At 38.3% G+C, this 17,810-nt stretch overlaps 1 protein-coding gene across 2 annotated transcripts in view; it reads left to right on the forward strand.

The window, feature by feature from the left end:
* The window catches only part of LOC126419269 (oxysterol-binding protein 1), a 297,237-nt gene that overhangs the window by 34,205 nt on the left and 245,222 nt on the right, over window positions 1–17,810 (forward strand). For both annotated transcript variants that reach the window (XM_050086426.1, XM_050086427.1), the window contains one exon: window positions 16,899–17,104. In XM_050086426.1, coding sequence (XP_049942383.1) covers window positions 16,899–17,104 — 206 coding nt within the window. The remainder of the gene's footprint in view (window positions 1–16,898; window positions 17,105–17,810) is intronic.

The following is a 17,810-nucleotide window of genomic DNA, read 5'->3' on the forward strand; positions in this document are numbered from 1 at the left end:
AGATCCTCAGTTACATCCAGTAACACACATTATGTCTGTTGCAAAATAATCTCACCACATCTCTTGTCTTCAGGTTGGCACAGTTAAAAAGATTTTAACCTCCTCTTCATCTCATATTTTTGTCACTTAAAGGACAGCAGCAGTGACTGTGGTGGTATAGTGAGTAGAGCAGTAGACTCGGGCCCTCGAAGTCCAGGCTTCAATCGCAAATCGGTATGGGGAATTTTCCTTGTTACATTACCTCTAGGACTGCCCCAAGTCCACGTAGCCTGCTGTCAAATTGACTACTGGGAGTAAAAGGCAGTCGGGTGGGGGGCCTGCCATCCCTCCTCCTCCTACAGCTGCAGTGAATTGGAAGGCTGCACTCTACCTGCAGTCGGACCAATAACCAGCTCAAAGGCTTTATCTTTGCCTTTAAAGGAGAGCAGCACTGAGTGAGGTGGCCACTGGACTTGAAATCGAGATGTAATCGTATTCTCCAACACATCAGTATTAAAATTCTCTGTCTTTGTACAAATTTTGAAAGCTTTGAGAGGTGTAAGATATACAAAAGAATAACTTTTTACTTATCTTCATTATCTCGTCATTGTTGTCGACGGCTCAAAGTCTTATCTAGGGGTACATTCTTGCAGCTGAAATTTTGATTTTGTAGGTTCTTGATGACTAAATAAGTGATGAAGATTTACTTGTGTTATTCTTGAATTTTATTCTTTGTCACATCTTTCAACATAACACTGTTTTTGCGCTTTCCACATTCAGAAAACCAATAATTACATTGTTTGTGACAAACTTAGAAAACGTATATTTCTATCAGAGGCATGCCCACCACTTCTTACATTCTGTGGTCCTCCCATTATCCCAAAGAGTTTACAAACTTTCTTTACCAAAGAAGAATCTTTGCTAAAATACAGGGTGATTCAAAAAGAATACCACAACTTTAAAAATGTGTATTTAATGAAAGAAACATAATATAACCTTCTGTTATACATCATTACAAAGAGTATTTAAAAAGGTTTTTTTTCACTCAAAAACAAGTTCAGAGATGTTCAAATATGGCCCCCTCCAGACACTCGAGCAATATCAACCCGATACTCCAACTCGTTCCACACTCTCTGTAGCATATCAGGCGTAACAGTTTGGATAGCTGCTGTTATTTCTCGTTTCAAATCATCAATGGTGGCTGGGAGAGGTGGCCGAAACACCATATCCTTAACATACCCCCATAAGAAAAAATCGCAGGGGGTAAGATCAGGGCTTCTTGGAGGCCAGTGATGAAGTGCTCTGTCACGGGCTGCCTGGCGGCCGATCCATCGCCTTGGGTAGTTGACGTTCAGGTAGTTACAGACAGATAAGTGCCAATGTGGTGGCGCTCCATCATGCTGAAATATGAATTGTTGTGCTTCTTGTTCGAGCTGAGGGAACAGCCAATTCTCTAACATCTCCAGATACTGTAGTCCAGTTACAGTAGCACCTTCGAAGAAAAAGGGACCAAAAACTTTATTGGCTGAAATGGCACAGAAAACGTTCACCTTAGGCGAGTCACGTTCATACTGAGTTGTTTCCCGCGGATTCTCAGTACCCCACGCTGAACAACTGTCGTCGATTCACTTCTGCCGTACTCAATAACACAACAAGCTTTCTGTTGAGCGGTCGCCATCTTAGCATCAACTGACGCTGACGCCTAGTCAACAGCGCCTCAAGCGAACAAATGTACAACTAAATGAAACTTTATAGCTCCCTTAATTCGCCAACAGATAGTGCTTAGCTCTGCCTTTTGTCGTTGCAGAGTTTTAAATTCCTACAGTTGTGGTATTCTTTTTGAATCACCCTGTATATCATTTTGTAAAATATATCATTTTGTAAATCAATCTAGAAATAAATTTAATATTTAGCGTTAGATTTTGTAAGTAATAATATGAATTTTAAGTATGCCACAAATTTTGTAATTTCAGTTATTTTTAAAAGAAGAGTAATTTTAACTGTTAGTTCCTATCATTTGTAACATATTAATTTCTTTTTTTATACATTTTAGCCTGAAATACTATACATTGTATACAAAATCATATGAATTCTTTTAATGAAAGAGCTGAGCTAGTATTAACCTTTGCAAGAATCGATAGTATACATGGTATAAAAAAAAAGGTAATGTTGGAGGAGAGTGATTCATTACAGGAAGGATGATGGTTCAAATCCCTGTCTGGCCATCCAGAGACTGGCTTTTTGTAATTTCCCTAAATAGTGATCAAATGCCAGGATGGTCCCTTTGAAAGGGCATGACTGGTTTACTTCCCTAATCAGAGCTTGTGCCCCATCTCTAATGATCTCATTGTCAACAGGACATTAAACTTGTATCTTCCTCCTTTTAAAGCGAAGCATACTACGGCACTTTGTAACTACTAAGGAAGTATGAGACTGGATACAAATGTGTCTGCCAGAAACCTAAAGACTTCCAAAGATGGGGATCTGGCTTTTTTCTCCCTTAGCAAGATGTCTTAACAGCTAGTGAAATTACTTTTGATTTAATAAATCTTCAGTCACAGCTTATGACAAGTGACGTATTTTATTGTTTGTGATCTATTTTATTATTGCCCTTTCTTTCCTTGCTAATATGTTTTGTTTTATATTTGTAGCCTTCAGTGTTTTTGATTGTCCTCTTTTATTTTGTTGTGTTATTTTTCGGATGTATCTCTGTTTTAATGCATACACATTGATTCAGATAACTGTGAAGTATGTTGAAAATGAATGGAACTTTTAAAATGTTATATTACACAAACTGGTAAAGTTCCAAAGGTGGAGATATTAGATGAAAGGCTTTGGATGACACAAAAGAGACCTCTGTAAATTGTGGTAGATTAGTAATGCACTAGTAGGTTCGTAAATGCACCAAAAAGAGCAAAAAAATTAAGGAGGAACTACCCATCAGGAGGAAGGGCAATGCTTGACCCTCATTTGAGAGGAAAAAAAGCTTTGCTTTGGAGTGCTAAATATCACAAGGAATCCCTGTCACCTGTACTTCATACTGAAAATTTACTAAAAATATTATTTGCCTTGCAATCAGAAGACTGTTGATTGCTTTTTGCATGTGTTCTGTTGCTGCATGACAATGCATAGCTAAATTTGGCCTATACAGCAGTTGTCACAATTACAACCTTTGTTTAAATGTCATATACATCGACTGTACTGACCAGACTTGGCATGGAGCTGTTTCCGTATTTTTGCACCACCTACATGAAGCAATGGGTGGCAAATATTTCTACTTTGGTAAAGAGTACAAATGCAAAATCTAGATAAATTGTATATAAATTCAGGCAATTTGCAGGTGCAGCGTACACTTATTGAACATAGGGGAGAGGGAAGGTTATTGCAAAATGTGATGCAGAGTTTTTACTCTGCATGATTAGTAAATAATATTGATAAGTATTTTTTATGTAATGTGGCATCATAAGTAAGTAAACAGAAAGTTTTTATTTTCACACTGCTTAAAGGATTTCTCCCAGGGCTCCTTTCTTTGTGTCACAAAAAGAGCAAAACAGCTTCAATTTCTGTGATACTCTCAAAATACTTCTCAAGCTGTACTGATTTCTGACAGAGGAAGAGAGGCTGAACTTGAATCTAGCTGTTTTGCATCCAGAGGTGACAAAGGTTGACAGTTGCTCTAACAGTCTATCAGATCATGTCATTACAGAGGAAGTATCAATATTTATATGTAATTTCACTGACATTAAACATGAGCGTGGTGTTTCCCAGTTGAATGCTTGAGCATCAATGTTTTCTCTGTATAAGCTGAATATAATAGTTTTCAAGCATTATTTTGGTAGTAAATATTGTATCATTCAGATTCTCTAAACTCCAAATATTATTCACTTGGTATTACATTACAAGTAAAGAATATTGGCAGACCTTCACTTTTATCATTAAAATTATCTCCTCCAGACTTTTTTTTAAATACTCATTGCTGTACATAAGCTTCAACTTGTCTTCTTTGCATATTACAGTCTTCTGTTTATTTATCTAAATAATCACTACCTGTTGTTTGTCAACAATAAGATGCATGCATCATTTGCTGTGGTCATATGGTACATAGTGCCAGTACAACCAAATGACCACAGCAGTATGCTGCATGCATCTTATTGTTGATAACTGCAAATAATGCTTTCTGACAAAGGGAACTAAGTGCCTGAAACTGATTTAGGAAATAAAATTTCTTTTGTGCAAGTGGTTGCTGATTATTTTGATAAATAAAACTATAGTCAGCAAAGATGAATAAAATACTACATACAGTCTTTTGATTTTTTACAAATTCATCACACCTGTTTCATAATGTTGACTACCCGTCTTCCATTAGGTCATCATCAAGGTTGTTTCTTGTTGCAAAATACAGCAAAGAGTGTTCATTGTCTGACTTCTGTCAGCTCATCTGACTGTGTACACATGTCAAGTCAGTTTCTCAACAGTTAAGATGACAGCTTCTATTTTATCTTTTATATTATCCATTTCTTTGCCATCCTTGTCCTCTCTAGTTATTCTTTCTCTTAGCCATTCACAACACAAGGTTTTTGGAAGGTTTTCATTTTTAATGTCCATAACTCATTGTCTGATGTTTCAATGATTGTAGATTTCCTACTTAAGGGAAATTTTTTAATGTGAATATACACTGCAAGATATATTTTCTTGGTGACTAGTGGGTTTTGAGATTGAGACTGTAGCATAAGGCATAGTTTCTAGTTTAAGGTCTTGTCTCTTGTTGCAGGAGGCAAGAATGTGGATGTCGACAGTTACCTTTTTCAGTATTTACCACTTTAAAAAGCGAGTACTTTGTGTACTTTACAGGTTCAGCTAGTTGAAATGTAATTATTGAACTTATAATAGAGGTTGTACCGTGCTGTTATACAGACCAGTAAAGTGTTCAAAGTTTTTGATTTTTAAAGCAGCAGAAATCTGATAACCTAACCCTCTCTACCCCCATCATCACAGCCTTTAAAGATATCTCCTGAAGTATGAAGTAAAATGTTGGGTTGAAATATATGACCAGACCCTAAATAAAAGAAACCACAGACTTGTCCCAGGAAATTGTGAATTTGTCTGTGAATAGTTCACCAGACTTTTCAAATTAATTTCCAGTCATTTTTGTTCTATTGTTCATTTCCTTCAGTGTTCATTTTTTGTTGTCTCTGTTGCCATAGACACACAAATTCACTAGCTGTTTAAGCAGTGTCATTGTAAAACTAAGCAATCATCCACCTAACGAACTTTAAGTAATTATTGATATACATGTTCCAAAATGTTGTGCATAGAAACAGGATTCTTCTGGGGCTCGGGTTCTGTTGGTGATAGAAAGCTAGGATTAAGTGTTTCAGGTAGCCGTTGCGCTAAGTATCATTTGCACACCCAACAGAAAGATCGTATTAGTGTCACTGACCTACAATACAGGATCAAAGTGTGACTGTTACACACTTCCTCCTGCTTGAGCAAATTGAACAAATCATTTTGTTCTTTTTGAGTTTGATGTGGTCTGTGGTGGGCCTTAAGGGTAGTTCATTGGCAGTTCCTTAAACCCCCCCCCCCCCCCCCCCCCTCCCAAAAAAAAAAAATGTTTCAATGCCATTTTTTTCATTCCCCAACAGAGCTGCAGATTCCAAGACTGCTATGCACAGCGAGTGGGTGAAATTTTTGCAATATATTCGTAAGATCCTGATCTCAAACAACATTGAAACTTTTCTTGATATCTTTATCCATTTCCAAGATACAGATATTCAAAATTACTCTATTTCTACAAGTAAAATACACATGTAAAGCTGGGTGTGAGGTGAAAACGTAGTTTACAAAGTGACACAGCATGGAGCAATATACTGTAAGGTCTCTCCATTATCATCAAAAGGGTCCTGGGAACTCTGTTGTAGCAATGAAGCACATGCAAAATTTTTGTTCACGTAAAATCCGGTCCGAGCTGTGAAATTAGTTTGCGCTATTTCAGTGACACATAACTAAATTATCAAAATTTTACTGACTTAAAGTTCTTTTCATGTGAGTGACATGCCCTGCCCTCTTGTTTAAGAGATTCTGACTGAAAAGTGGGGTACCAACTGCTTTGGTCTACCTTCCTTAGCACCTATAAAAATTTTCTGAAAAATTTTGGCATGCAAATATATTTGCGCTGTTTTCTGCTGAGAGAGGAGGATACAGTGGCAATGGGAAAGTGACGGAAAAGTAATAAATACTGGAAGATAATAGACAGTGATTGTGATATAGAAAGAGTGAAGGAGACAATGGCCATGTGTGTGAGACAAGGCACAGGTAGCAGTGGAACATTGTTGACAGTGACAGAACAGTTCTAGGAAAAGAGTAAATGAGACAGTGCCACAGTGCCAGTGGGAGAGAAATAAAGAGAAGGAGAAAGTGGAAGTGAGTGAGAGCCAGTGATAATGGGAGGCAGAGTTTATGAAAATGATAGTGAGGGAATGAAAGGTAGTGACAGTGAGAAGAGACAACAGCAATGAGATAGAATGAATGAGACAGTGGCAGTAAGAGAGAGCGTGAAGGAGACAGTGAAAATAAGAGGAGACAGTTGTAGTAGGACATAATGAAGGAGGCTGTGGCTGTGAGACAGGAGACAGTGACATTTATAGGGACACAAGGAGATATTGACAATGAGCTGGGCTGAATGAGTGAGGAGAATTGGCATGTGGGAGTGGATGGGTATGAGCAACTTACAGCAAAGAACAAGTGGGTGTGCGCAAGTTACAGTTAGGGCAACTCGTGGGAGTGAGAGGGGAGTTGAATGTGAAAGAGAGTGTGAATATGTTCACATGCCAAAATCTTTGGACAAACTTTTAAAGGTGCTGAGGAAGTTAGGATGGGGTAGCTGGTACCCCACCTTTCACTCAGTCTTTTAAACAGGAGCATGTTCATCTTTTTTGTGCTCCAATAGCAGCATTTTTCTGGTAGTTTTGGTGTACTTAATTTGTAGACCATAGTGATGTACTCCATTGAGCTCTTACATTGTTTCTCAAGCTTTTGTTCAGATGAAGCGAATAAAATATCATCTGGAAATAATAGGCAATGAGACATGATGTATCAATGTATTTTACTTCTTTGTCTCATTTCAGCAGGTCTGAGGCAATTTTTTTTTAGTTTTGACTTTTTAATTGTAGAGTTTCTTTGCTTAACTCCCTTTCATTTCTGATATTTGCACACTTGTCATTTGATAGGAGCAGTCCTGCAGACTTACTGTTTATACTGTCTCATAAATTGATGTATACTTATTCAGTTTATTTCTCAAGCAATGTCAGCACAACATTTGTCAAAATGGAATCAAAATCATTCTTGAAATTTTTGAACTGCAGTCAGATTGGTAACTCTTCCTCATTGCTTCCTTCAGTTGCCTCCTTTAGTACCAAATTCTAATATGAATTTGTTCTGTCCCCAGGTTGAGTCTAACATTTTTTCTTTATGTTGCTAAAATTTTTCTGAAGATATTGTGTCACTGACAGAAGACTAATGTTCCCAATGTTATTTACATCTTTTTTGTTCCCTGTGCTGTTATGGTCGTGACCCAAGTATGGGATATGTTAGATGCATCTATCACACATAGGTTACTGTGAGCTAGTGAATTGGCATCGTTTGAACAGATAGTATTATGGGTAACCATTGGTGATCCTTAATGACAAAATAATTTGAATGCAATACCTTTTGTATCTAGGAAATAAAATTACATAAAATGAGTTTTGCAAAGTAAGCGTTGATAACATGCTGTTAGGCTTGATTGAAGGTACTTCTCACTCAGATTTGCTTGGAAATGCTGCTGCAATTTCATGGATGCAGATGTTAAGTTCAAGATATGGATAAAGCTTTGTTTGACATGATACAGTCATAGTGCAGAGGGCCTATTTAGCTGCATTAATTGTAACAATATTATGAATTTGATTTGCACAGTCTTATTAACTGATGCTATGAAAAATATGTGTTCTGGGGTATTTCATTTCAGATAAAAACCTAGCACAGGAGCCGGTCTCAGAGTAGTGTATGTTGAGAACTTTTGAATTGGGTGTCAACATCTTGTAAATGCATGTAGCTATAATACAAACTTCTCAGTGGATGTAGCCTTTTGTGGGGTTTGTTCCTGACTACATGCACTCTTACAAGTAATTACTGCAAGCTTTAGTTCATAGTAGACAGCTCACTTTAAATCTCTTCGCCCCCATAGTCCCATTGCTTCCAGTGATTCTTTGGCGATCAAGTAATAGTACAATAAAAGTTATTTCTGCCTATTTGTGCTTAATATATTAAATTTATTTATGTTGAGAATCAACAGCCAATGCCTGCACCAAGTGTCAATCCTCTGCAAGTCATCCTCAATATTCAAGCTTTGTGACTTTTCTGTACACAGCAGCATCATCCCCAAGCAATGCCATTGAGTTCCAACAGTAGCCACAAGGCCATTTATATATATTGCAAACATTAATGGTCCTATAACACTGGGTACACTCAAAGTTACTTTTAGGTCTGAAGATTTCTCTCTTTTTAAGAATATCTGTATTTTATTTGCTAGGAATCTTCAGTCCAGTCATTAGGTGGTCTGATATTCTGTACTCTCGTCTTTTGTTCATCAAGCGACAATGTGGAACTGTATCAAGCGTCTCGTGTAAATCTAGGAACATGGCATCAACCATGTTGATTGGCTTCTGAGTCTCATATACATAGTTACCTGTGTTTTACTCAATTGTTGTTGGCAGGATCCATGTTGAGTCCTACATAGGCTATTTTCAGCTTTCAGAAAGGTCATAGTATAGTAGTATATAACATGTTCTAAAATTCTGGAACAGACTGATGTCAGTATGTAGTCCTGTAGTTCCGTGCATCTTTTAGATGGTCCTTCTTGAAAATGAGAATGAGCCATGCATTTTCCCAATCAATATGAATGCTTTGCTTCTTCAGGAACCTATGTTAGACTGCTGCTAGAAGACAAGTAAGTTCTTTCGCATACTCTATGTAGAACTAATGAATATAGATGTCCCATCAGGTCCAGTTATCTTTGTTGAGCAATTTTAGTTCATTTTCTATCTTATAGACACTTCTATTGATGTGTCATTTTGTCATTTGAGCTATGATTGAAAGGATGAACTGAAGTATGATCTTCTTCAGTGAAACAGTTGTGGAAAAAGGAATTTATTAGTGCAGCTTTCTCACTCTCATCCTCCATTTTGATGTAATTATGGTCAGTGAGTGTCTAGACTGATAGCTATGATCTGTTTACTAGTTTAATATACGACTAAAACTTCTTAGGATCAGATAGTGAAGGAGAAAAAAAAAATATTACTTGCAAAGCAGCAAGGGGGTGGTTTGCTTGTGTGAACACACAGAATGAGGCCTCTGTTAACATTCTATTAAATTCAGAAATATCATAGTGAACACAAGCCATGGTGTACCTCTACTCAAAATTTTGTAGTACTTATTATTAACAAGAGAAATAAATTTCATTTGTGGCTCCATAAAATTTATAACATTATAAAAAGACTTTTTGAATAAATAATTTGGATAATTTAAAATGAATTATTTTCTGTGGTCACTTTAGCCTTATAAGCAAAACATGACAAAGAAGCCCAGGTTTACAGGTTTCAACAAATAAGATTGACATCCCTGGCGTGGGAAACTGCTTATAAAGGCAGGAATACAGTATGAAGTCTTAGGGAAAAGTAGTATGCAAGGCGAACAGAGCAAACAGCTATGTAGTGCAGTCCAAGTGCAAGGCTGTTTTATATTGTTTGAACTTTCACTTGCTCACCAAAAAGGCCACCGGAAACAGCCTCTTAATCAGTGACTAGCATCACAGTGTTACTTACGAAAGCTTTGGGTGTGACCACTGGAGAAATACAGGGTCTCCCAGAAAGATTAGTCAGCATTCAGGAATATGACAGAAATGATCATTTGAAGTAGAAAGCATATGAACTTATGCACTGTTCCACGTGGCTTCCAAAATAGAACACATTTACTATACATTGGTATCCACGTGGCTTCCAAAATAGAACACATTTACTATACATTGGTATTTATTTTCTGTATTATTGAATACATTGTCGGGTTTAAACATATACATTTTTACAGCTGATAGAAAACATTACTTCCTACCTTCCTTTGCATTCCTACCGACACCCGTAGTCAGCGGCAGTCTAATGGCCACTGGAATTTTTGGTAACAATGCTAAGTACTGTGTAGCTCACTAATTTATTTAGTTGCAAAGACTCTCATACTACAAATAGTATCTGGTGACAAAACATTTTATAATTCTGTGCACAGGAATAGGAATGTGCATTTACTGATTCAGAAGTTTCCTAGTCATTAGTGTCTCTGAACTCTTCCTCCCCTAGGCAGCTCACAATGCTTGTGAGCATGTGCTTTGGGAGCATGGACCCCTGTGCCATTGCAGCATTTCTTCTTATACCAACAATGCAACCACTGTCCTCCCCCTTCTCTGTGTATCCTTCCTCCATGAATCATAAATTGTGGTGGCTTCTTCGAAGTGGCCTGAACTTGCACAAGTACTCTGATTTTTTTTTTTTTTTACTCTTCTAGCCCCTTAGCTTTTATCTTATCTCCTTTTTCATTTAGTCACTGATTACTAGGTTTGACACTCCACACTCCACTTTCCAAAATTTTCTCAGTAATTAAGGAAAGTTCAACCAACAAATTGTGCTTCCCACCAGGTGTCCAGTTACACATGATTCACCTGGTGTATGTGTGATACTCACAAAGTTCCTGAACCCCAGCAAAGTATCCAACTTTGGAGAGGGACAGGTGTCCTCAAGTACGTGCGTGGCTGTAGCCCCTGAACACACAAATACTACACTGTTGGTTCCTGTGCTGTCCATGAAAGCTTAGCAGTATGTGAACATCATATCCAGGACTTTGGGACTTCGTTTGATGATTACAGCAGAAGTAGAAAAGGCACTGAATGAGATGAAGAATAGGAAGGCATGTGGAATTGATGACTTGCCAGCAGAACTGTTGAAGAATCTGGGAAACAAGGCAAGAAAAGAAATAGTCTACTTCTGTAACGAGATATATGACAAAGGGGAATGGCCCGAGGACTTCCTTGCAACAGTTATGATACCAATAGAGGAAAAGAGAAACTCTAAACAATGTGAAGAGCATTGGACTATCAGTCTAATTTCTCATGCAGCTTAAGTCTTGCTGAGAGTGTTGAATAGAAGGCTATATGGCAAGCTGGATAGAGGGATTGCAGAGGAGCAGTTCAGATTTAGAAGAGGAAAAGGAACAAGAGATGCTATTGGCCTGTTAAGAACTGTAGGGGAAAGATATACGGAAAAAGATAGAGAAATCTTTGCTGTTTTTACAGATTTAGAAAAGGCTTTTGACAGAGTTCAATGGAACAAGCTGATGGATATTTTGAAGAGGAAAGGAGTAGATTGCAAAGAGAGACAACTGATACAGAATCTATATTTACACCAGAAAGTAAGGTTAAGGATTGGAAATGAAATGTCAGAAGGAAGCAGCATTGACGAGGTGTTAGACAAGGTTGTTGCCTTTCCCCACTGTTGTCTATCGCATACCTTGAAGAGATTATTGCAAAAGGCTTAGATGGGAAAAGAGGAATATGTATTGGTGGAAAGAGAATAGAATGTATAAGATTTGCTGATGACATGGTATTAGTGGCAGAAAGTGAGTGGACAGTGAATAACATGCTGAAAGATCTGAATGAAGCTTGTGTGGAATATTGGATGCAAATAAACACAGCAAAAACAAAGAGTATGGTCATCAGTACAAGACACAGACTGTCCAATATTGAAATAGGACAATCTATCATTAGCCAAGTAAGTGCATTTACATATCTTGGAAGCACAATAACTGAGGACTTGAGATGTCACCAAGAGGTGAAAACTGGAATTGTCATAGCGAAGAAGGCATTCAACAGAAAGAGGAGACTCTTATATGGTAAATTAGATAAAGGTCTAAGGAAAAGTCTTGGCAAATGTTTTGTCTGCAGTGTGGCACTAAATGGGGCAGAAATATGGACACAGACGAGAGGATGAAAAAAGGTTAGAAGCATTTGAGATGTGGATGTGGAGGAGAATGGAGAGTATAAGCAGGATGGAAAGAGTGAGTAATGAAAGAGTATTGGAAAGGGTTGGTGAGAGATGTCTGCTGAAGATTGTAAGAGGAAGGAAAAAGAACTGGTTGGGACATTCATTGAGAAGGAAGTGCTTGCTAGCAGATGCTTTGGAAGGATTGATTTGTAGGAGAAGACTGAGAGGAAGAAGGAGATAAAATATGGTAGACACATAAAGGGAAGAGGAAATTATGCAGACCTGAAGAGGCAGAAGACCGGACAGCCTGGAGAACTGCCTTTTGGCAGAACACTGATGATGATCTCACCAGTCTTGCATATTGATTGGGGACTTGCTGGTTGGATGTGAAATATCTATGTTCACATTGCTTGAATAGCCCTGGAGGGCCTTCAGCAGTTTTCAGCCAACATACTTCCCCCACCTTAGGATACTTTACCGTTCCCTTCTACTTTTTCCATGCAAGACAAACATACTAATGGCCATGTTGACTGTCTGTCTTGTTTATTATACAAGAATTTTATCGATGTGACATTCTCAGCATGGAGTGACTGATGATCTGATATTGTGGTCCTTAAAACCACCAGCAAAATCCAATCCAAAATTCTGTAGAGAAATAATGTTTCACTAATGATTATTCTACCTGTTTTTGCACAGTGTGTGTGATCTTGCTGAGTGTAATAAAACAGTTTCACATATGAGTGGTAGTCGTAAAGTTCTAATCATCAGCTTGATAAAATAAAGTTACGTAATTAATTTCTTGCTTTCCTAGAAAACAGTCAAATCCGAGTGCTGTAGTACCATAGCATGCAGATCAACGAGCTGAAACAAAATGGTGCAGCCCATCTCCAATTCGTCAGACTTCATGACTATTCCTCGCACATTGATTGCGATAAATAACATTTTTAAGCATTGTTCTTGAACAGTCTCCACCTTATACTTTAAGAATTCACTGACATCCTTTAGAAAATCATACACTATTTATTTCAATCAAGCTTATTGATTATGGATACAATAGAGCTCTGTAACTACATATTAAATGGAATGTAACTAAAGATGTCTGGGACTAGTCACATCACTGTGACATAGGAAAACACTTTAGTGTATTGTTTTGTGTGTTGGTTATTTTTAAAATTTTCTTGAAAAATCAATTTATTTACTCATTGCTGCATTATGAACAGTACTAGTGGTAACATCCAGATGGCAGCTTCCATTCTCGTTGCCTATCAGCCACGATGCTAAACAGGATCCACCATCATTCAATCTTTATTACTATTTCTCTGTAAATGCTGAGTGTTACCAGAACATCATTGCTCAAACATATAACACTTATGGCGTGGAAACATGTGTGTGGTTTTGGCATGCATAATATAAATGTTATACAGGCTATGAAGTTGCTATGGTGCAGCACAGTCTTTATTACACAGATCGTCGTTTGGTAGTGCCCCATCGTTTGGTAGTTAACAAATCCAGTTCATGTGAAGTTGTTATAAAATGTACAACACATCAAAAGAATCAACCAGGTAGTCAAAAATCAAGCAAATCCATCAATAATGTGTAGGAGAGCTCTCCAAAATGCTCTAGTTGAGATCCAGTAGACAGCCAAGTCACGAAAGTAAGCAAGGTGGAGACTTTAGTACAGCACTATTCAAAGTGTCTTGCAGCAGCCCAGCAGTCAAGTTTTATCTGTGGCTTGATGTCAGTGGCCAGGCCCATCGTGATAGCTTGTAGGTGCTTCTTATTGGCCACTGGAGGATTTGTTGATGGTGGATAATGCAATATATTGATCGCAATGTATTGAACTTATTGTCAGATGAGAGAGAGAGAGAGAGAGAGAGAGAGAGAGAGAGAGAGAGAGAGAGAACATTCCTACCCACTGTAATCAGTGGATAGGGCCAATAATGGGTAGTGTCAGAAGTGTCCCTGTCTGTGTATGATTGCTGTCTGAATTGGGGAGAGGTGTGGGTGCGCAAACCTGCTAAAGGTTCGCTGTTCATCTCAGCGTTGGTGTCAATGTTTTCTGCTTGCAGCAGGGGTATGTATCTGATGTTGGAGTCAGCAGAAGCCAGTGTTCCAGTCTCCGGGGCTGTACTGGATGTCTCTGGTGCTGGAGGTGGAAAAGGATCCCACTCTATGGGTGCCATCTGCAATGGCACTGAACCTAGTAGTGGTGTGTGCCAGGTGCCTAGAAGTCGTATCAAACTGACTCCAGGGTGTGTGGTGGTGGTCTCGATGTGGAAGCAACTAAGTGTGGGTGCAGTTAGTTGGCATGTCATACCTGGTTGGTATGTCACACCAGTATAGTGTCTTCGGAGTGCAGCTCTGATGACACTGGTATCTATTGTGGGGTCTTTCTGAAGCTGCAGGCTCAAATATCTTTGGCCAATGAGTAATGAGGGACAGACATGGGCTGGTGTTGAGTGTGTTCTAGGCTTCAGGAGATTCCAGAGGGTCCAGTGTTGTCGGCCATGCATCAGTTCTGCCATTGTGTGCCTCTGTATTGGTGTGGTCGTTTCGGAGGCCGACATCTGGTTCAGGACATCAGCAGTGGGTGCAGCTGATAGCATCTTCCGCATCTGCACCTTAAATGACCGGACAGACTGCCTGACTTCACAAATGGAGGCTGAGTGGAATGGTACCATCGGGAGCATTATGCCATTCAAAGAGCAGACATCTTGAAACGTGCTCTATAGAAATTGAGGGCTATTACCCCAGTCAGTTGTTTCTGGGACCCCTTCAGTGCTGAGTATTTTCTGCAGAGCACTCGTTTCTGTGGTATTTGAAATTCAGACTACATATGAAAACTTGGAAAATAAAAGTCTATGACAATGGGTCACATTTCTCTAAGGAAGGGGCCAGTAAAGTCCCCATAGAAGCATTTCAATGAGTGCTGTGGTGCACGCTGAATGTGGAATCATTGCAGGAGTGCTGACTAGGTTGAAGCACAGGTCTCACAGGGGCAGGCTGTTGTCTCAGTATCCTGCATGATGCAGGGCCAGTAGGCACACAACCTTGTTAGTGCCTTCATGCTTGTCATCCCCCAGTCATCAGTATGCAGGAGGTTTATGGCATGCAGATGCTTTGACAGCAGGATAACCACCTAAACATTGTTTTCAGCCAGTGTCAACATCTTTACTTCCTGTACCATCACAATTTAGTTTCTTTGGGAAAAAATATGTATGTAGTTTTGAAAGGGAATGGTGAGAGACAATCCACCCGACCTTGGCAAGTGTGTTTCATAACTTTTGTCTGTGACTAGGGTTCTCAGCTGGATCCTTTGCAGTTGGGGGTGCAGTAACAGGAAACTCTTGTAGGCAGTTTTGTAAAGTATAATTTATTTAAAAGTGTAGTGTTTCCAGACTGTGTTGCACCCGGATCCACTTACAGTTGGGTGAATGTGTTGCTGATCTTTAAATTCAAATTTATAAATTTAAAATGAAATTGAATTTTAGACTCTGGAATAGATTACCTTTTTTTTTTTGTGCCATTTTTCGATTTCCAGTTGTATCAGACTTGCCCATGCAGAAGGATTTTGTCTTAGTTGGCTTTTATAATTGCTCTGCACAACTCCTTAAAACCAATTGACAAACCCTTAACACTCCCTGTATCATGGGTTGGTCGGCAGGAAAATTAGTAAACAGCGCTTTCTGGTTAGCACGCAAATACTGCAAAACCTGGAGACTGAAACAGTGCACAGTTGCGTTAGAATCAATTCTTTGTTATTAGAAGAAGAAAAAAGAAATTTTAGGGAGGTTTCTCCCTTCTATGTTAACTAATACGTGGAGGATACACCAGATTTAATAGATACTGTGAATGGATTCCACCATAGAATTTTTCTAACTGAGATGGCTGCAATTCACCAAGTAGGTATAAAATCCTCTGAGAACAAGGAAACAAAATGACTATTGTTCCCATATTGTAAGGTTGTTCTGACATGGTAGGATTTTGTGGATCCTAACATGAAAGCATTATGGAAAGTACAGACACGTAAAGACACTACGAAACTAAAGAAAACAGTGAGAAGGTAAATGGTAAGGAGAAATTGGTGGTATTTGATGTGACATTCAGCACACCTGTATTGCAGAAGTACTTAGGGTTTGGATGTATGTACTTGAATGGTGGATTCATTAACAACACATTCCTTTTTATTATGGATGCAGCAAGTAAAGTTGTGCGAGCTTAAGATCATAGAAGCAGTCCATTACGGGGCACTAGGTTGGCTGCTGCAGCTTACAGGACAACTAATATAAACTTTTCCTACACCAATGTTGATGAGCTGCCATTATTCATCAAAGTGGATTTAGCCTCCTTGAAAGTTTTAAGATCATTTTATGTGGATTATATAATAATAATGAAATGTGATTATTCATATCAGTTTGATTCCAAATATGCTGTATATAGTAGAGACTGGGATCTTTTTTGTTACGTTAGCTGTTCAGCTTCCCACATTGTTTCATACTCTTCCACACTATTGGATGCGCTTTGTTTGAGAAGGAATCTGCTAAAATTGATATATGCTTTCCTTAGTACAGCAGTACTTTTAGTGGTATGTGCCAGCAGCTTAAGGTTAAATCTTATTTCTGACCTGATTTCAAGCTCAAATTTTCATTGTAGACTGCACTTGATTGTAACACACAGATGTTGGTGAATGCTGCCAGCAACTCTTTCTGTATGTTGCTTGCATATATGTTTATAATTTAAAGTGGTTTATCCCTTTACCATCTTTTCTGAATCTTTCTCAACCTCTCGCCTCCTCCCACTTCTTCATTGTCTATGCATGAAGTTGTTCAGTTTTCTAATGGTCTTGTTCTCTTATAGGAACCAAGCTGAAATGTCCCATACATGTCGTGGCACAATAAGTTTGCATGGAGCATTAATACACACAGAAGATTCATGTACATTTGTTATATCAAATGGTGGCACTCAGACATTTCACATAAAGGCTGCCAATGAAGTGGAACGTCAACGATGGGTTACTGCCCTAGAACTGGCAAAAGCTAAGGCTATCCGAGTGATGGAGTCAGGTAAAATGCATTTTAATATAAACTTCGCCAATTTTTTTTCTTACCACATAATATTACTTGATGTACCTTTGGAGTTTGGTTAAAGAAAATAAAAGAAATAAGCTGTAGTTCTTAATGTTTCTATTCAAATATTTCTTTTTAGTCATAGGTAGAATGAGTAACCTTTACTAATATTAAAATCTCTCTCTCTCTCTCTCTCTCTCTCTCTCTCACTGTTATGGAAGATTATCATAATTTGAACCTGAAACTGTCCAGTCATAGTTTTTTTGTCATTGAGATATTTTGAATTGCTTATGATTAATTTTCTCTTTTATTTGTGTAGCTGCTGTGTTACACAACACTCTCAAATGTTAGGCAAGATTGCAAGCTAATGGATTAAATCATACAAAAAGGGCAGTTTTGTCAAGAATTTCAAAGAAATAACACTGTTGGATGGGCTAGGGGGGGAAATCAAATAATGGTTATCTTTTTGTACACAGATAATGTTTCTCAAAGAAGAAGGTTTAGTATGCCTTGAAAATTGCACATTATGATACAGTAAATACAGTAGGCATACTTGTTTCAGTCATTGAAGTTAAGACTTCAGCTAGTTTTATCAGTTTCTATGGAAACTTGTAAAAATAAATGAATCTTTTCCTCCAAATGGGACATTTGAACCTTTGTCAAGAAATTATGTAATAGGCTACAAGAAGCACTAGAGTGTAAT

Source organism: Schistocerca serialis, chromosome 9, assembly GCF_023864345.2.
Source record: "Schistocerca serialis cubense isolate TAMUIC-IGC-003099 chromosome 9, iqSchSeri2.2, whole genome shotgun sequence".
Lineage (NCBI taxonomy): Eukaryota > Metazoa > Arthropoda > Insecta > Orthoptera > Acrididae > Schistocerca > Schistocerca serialis.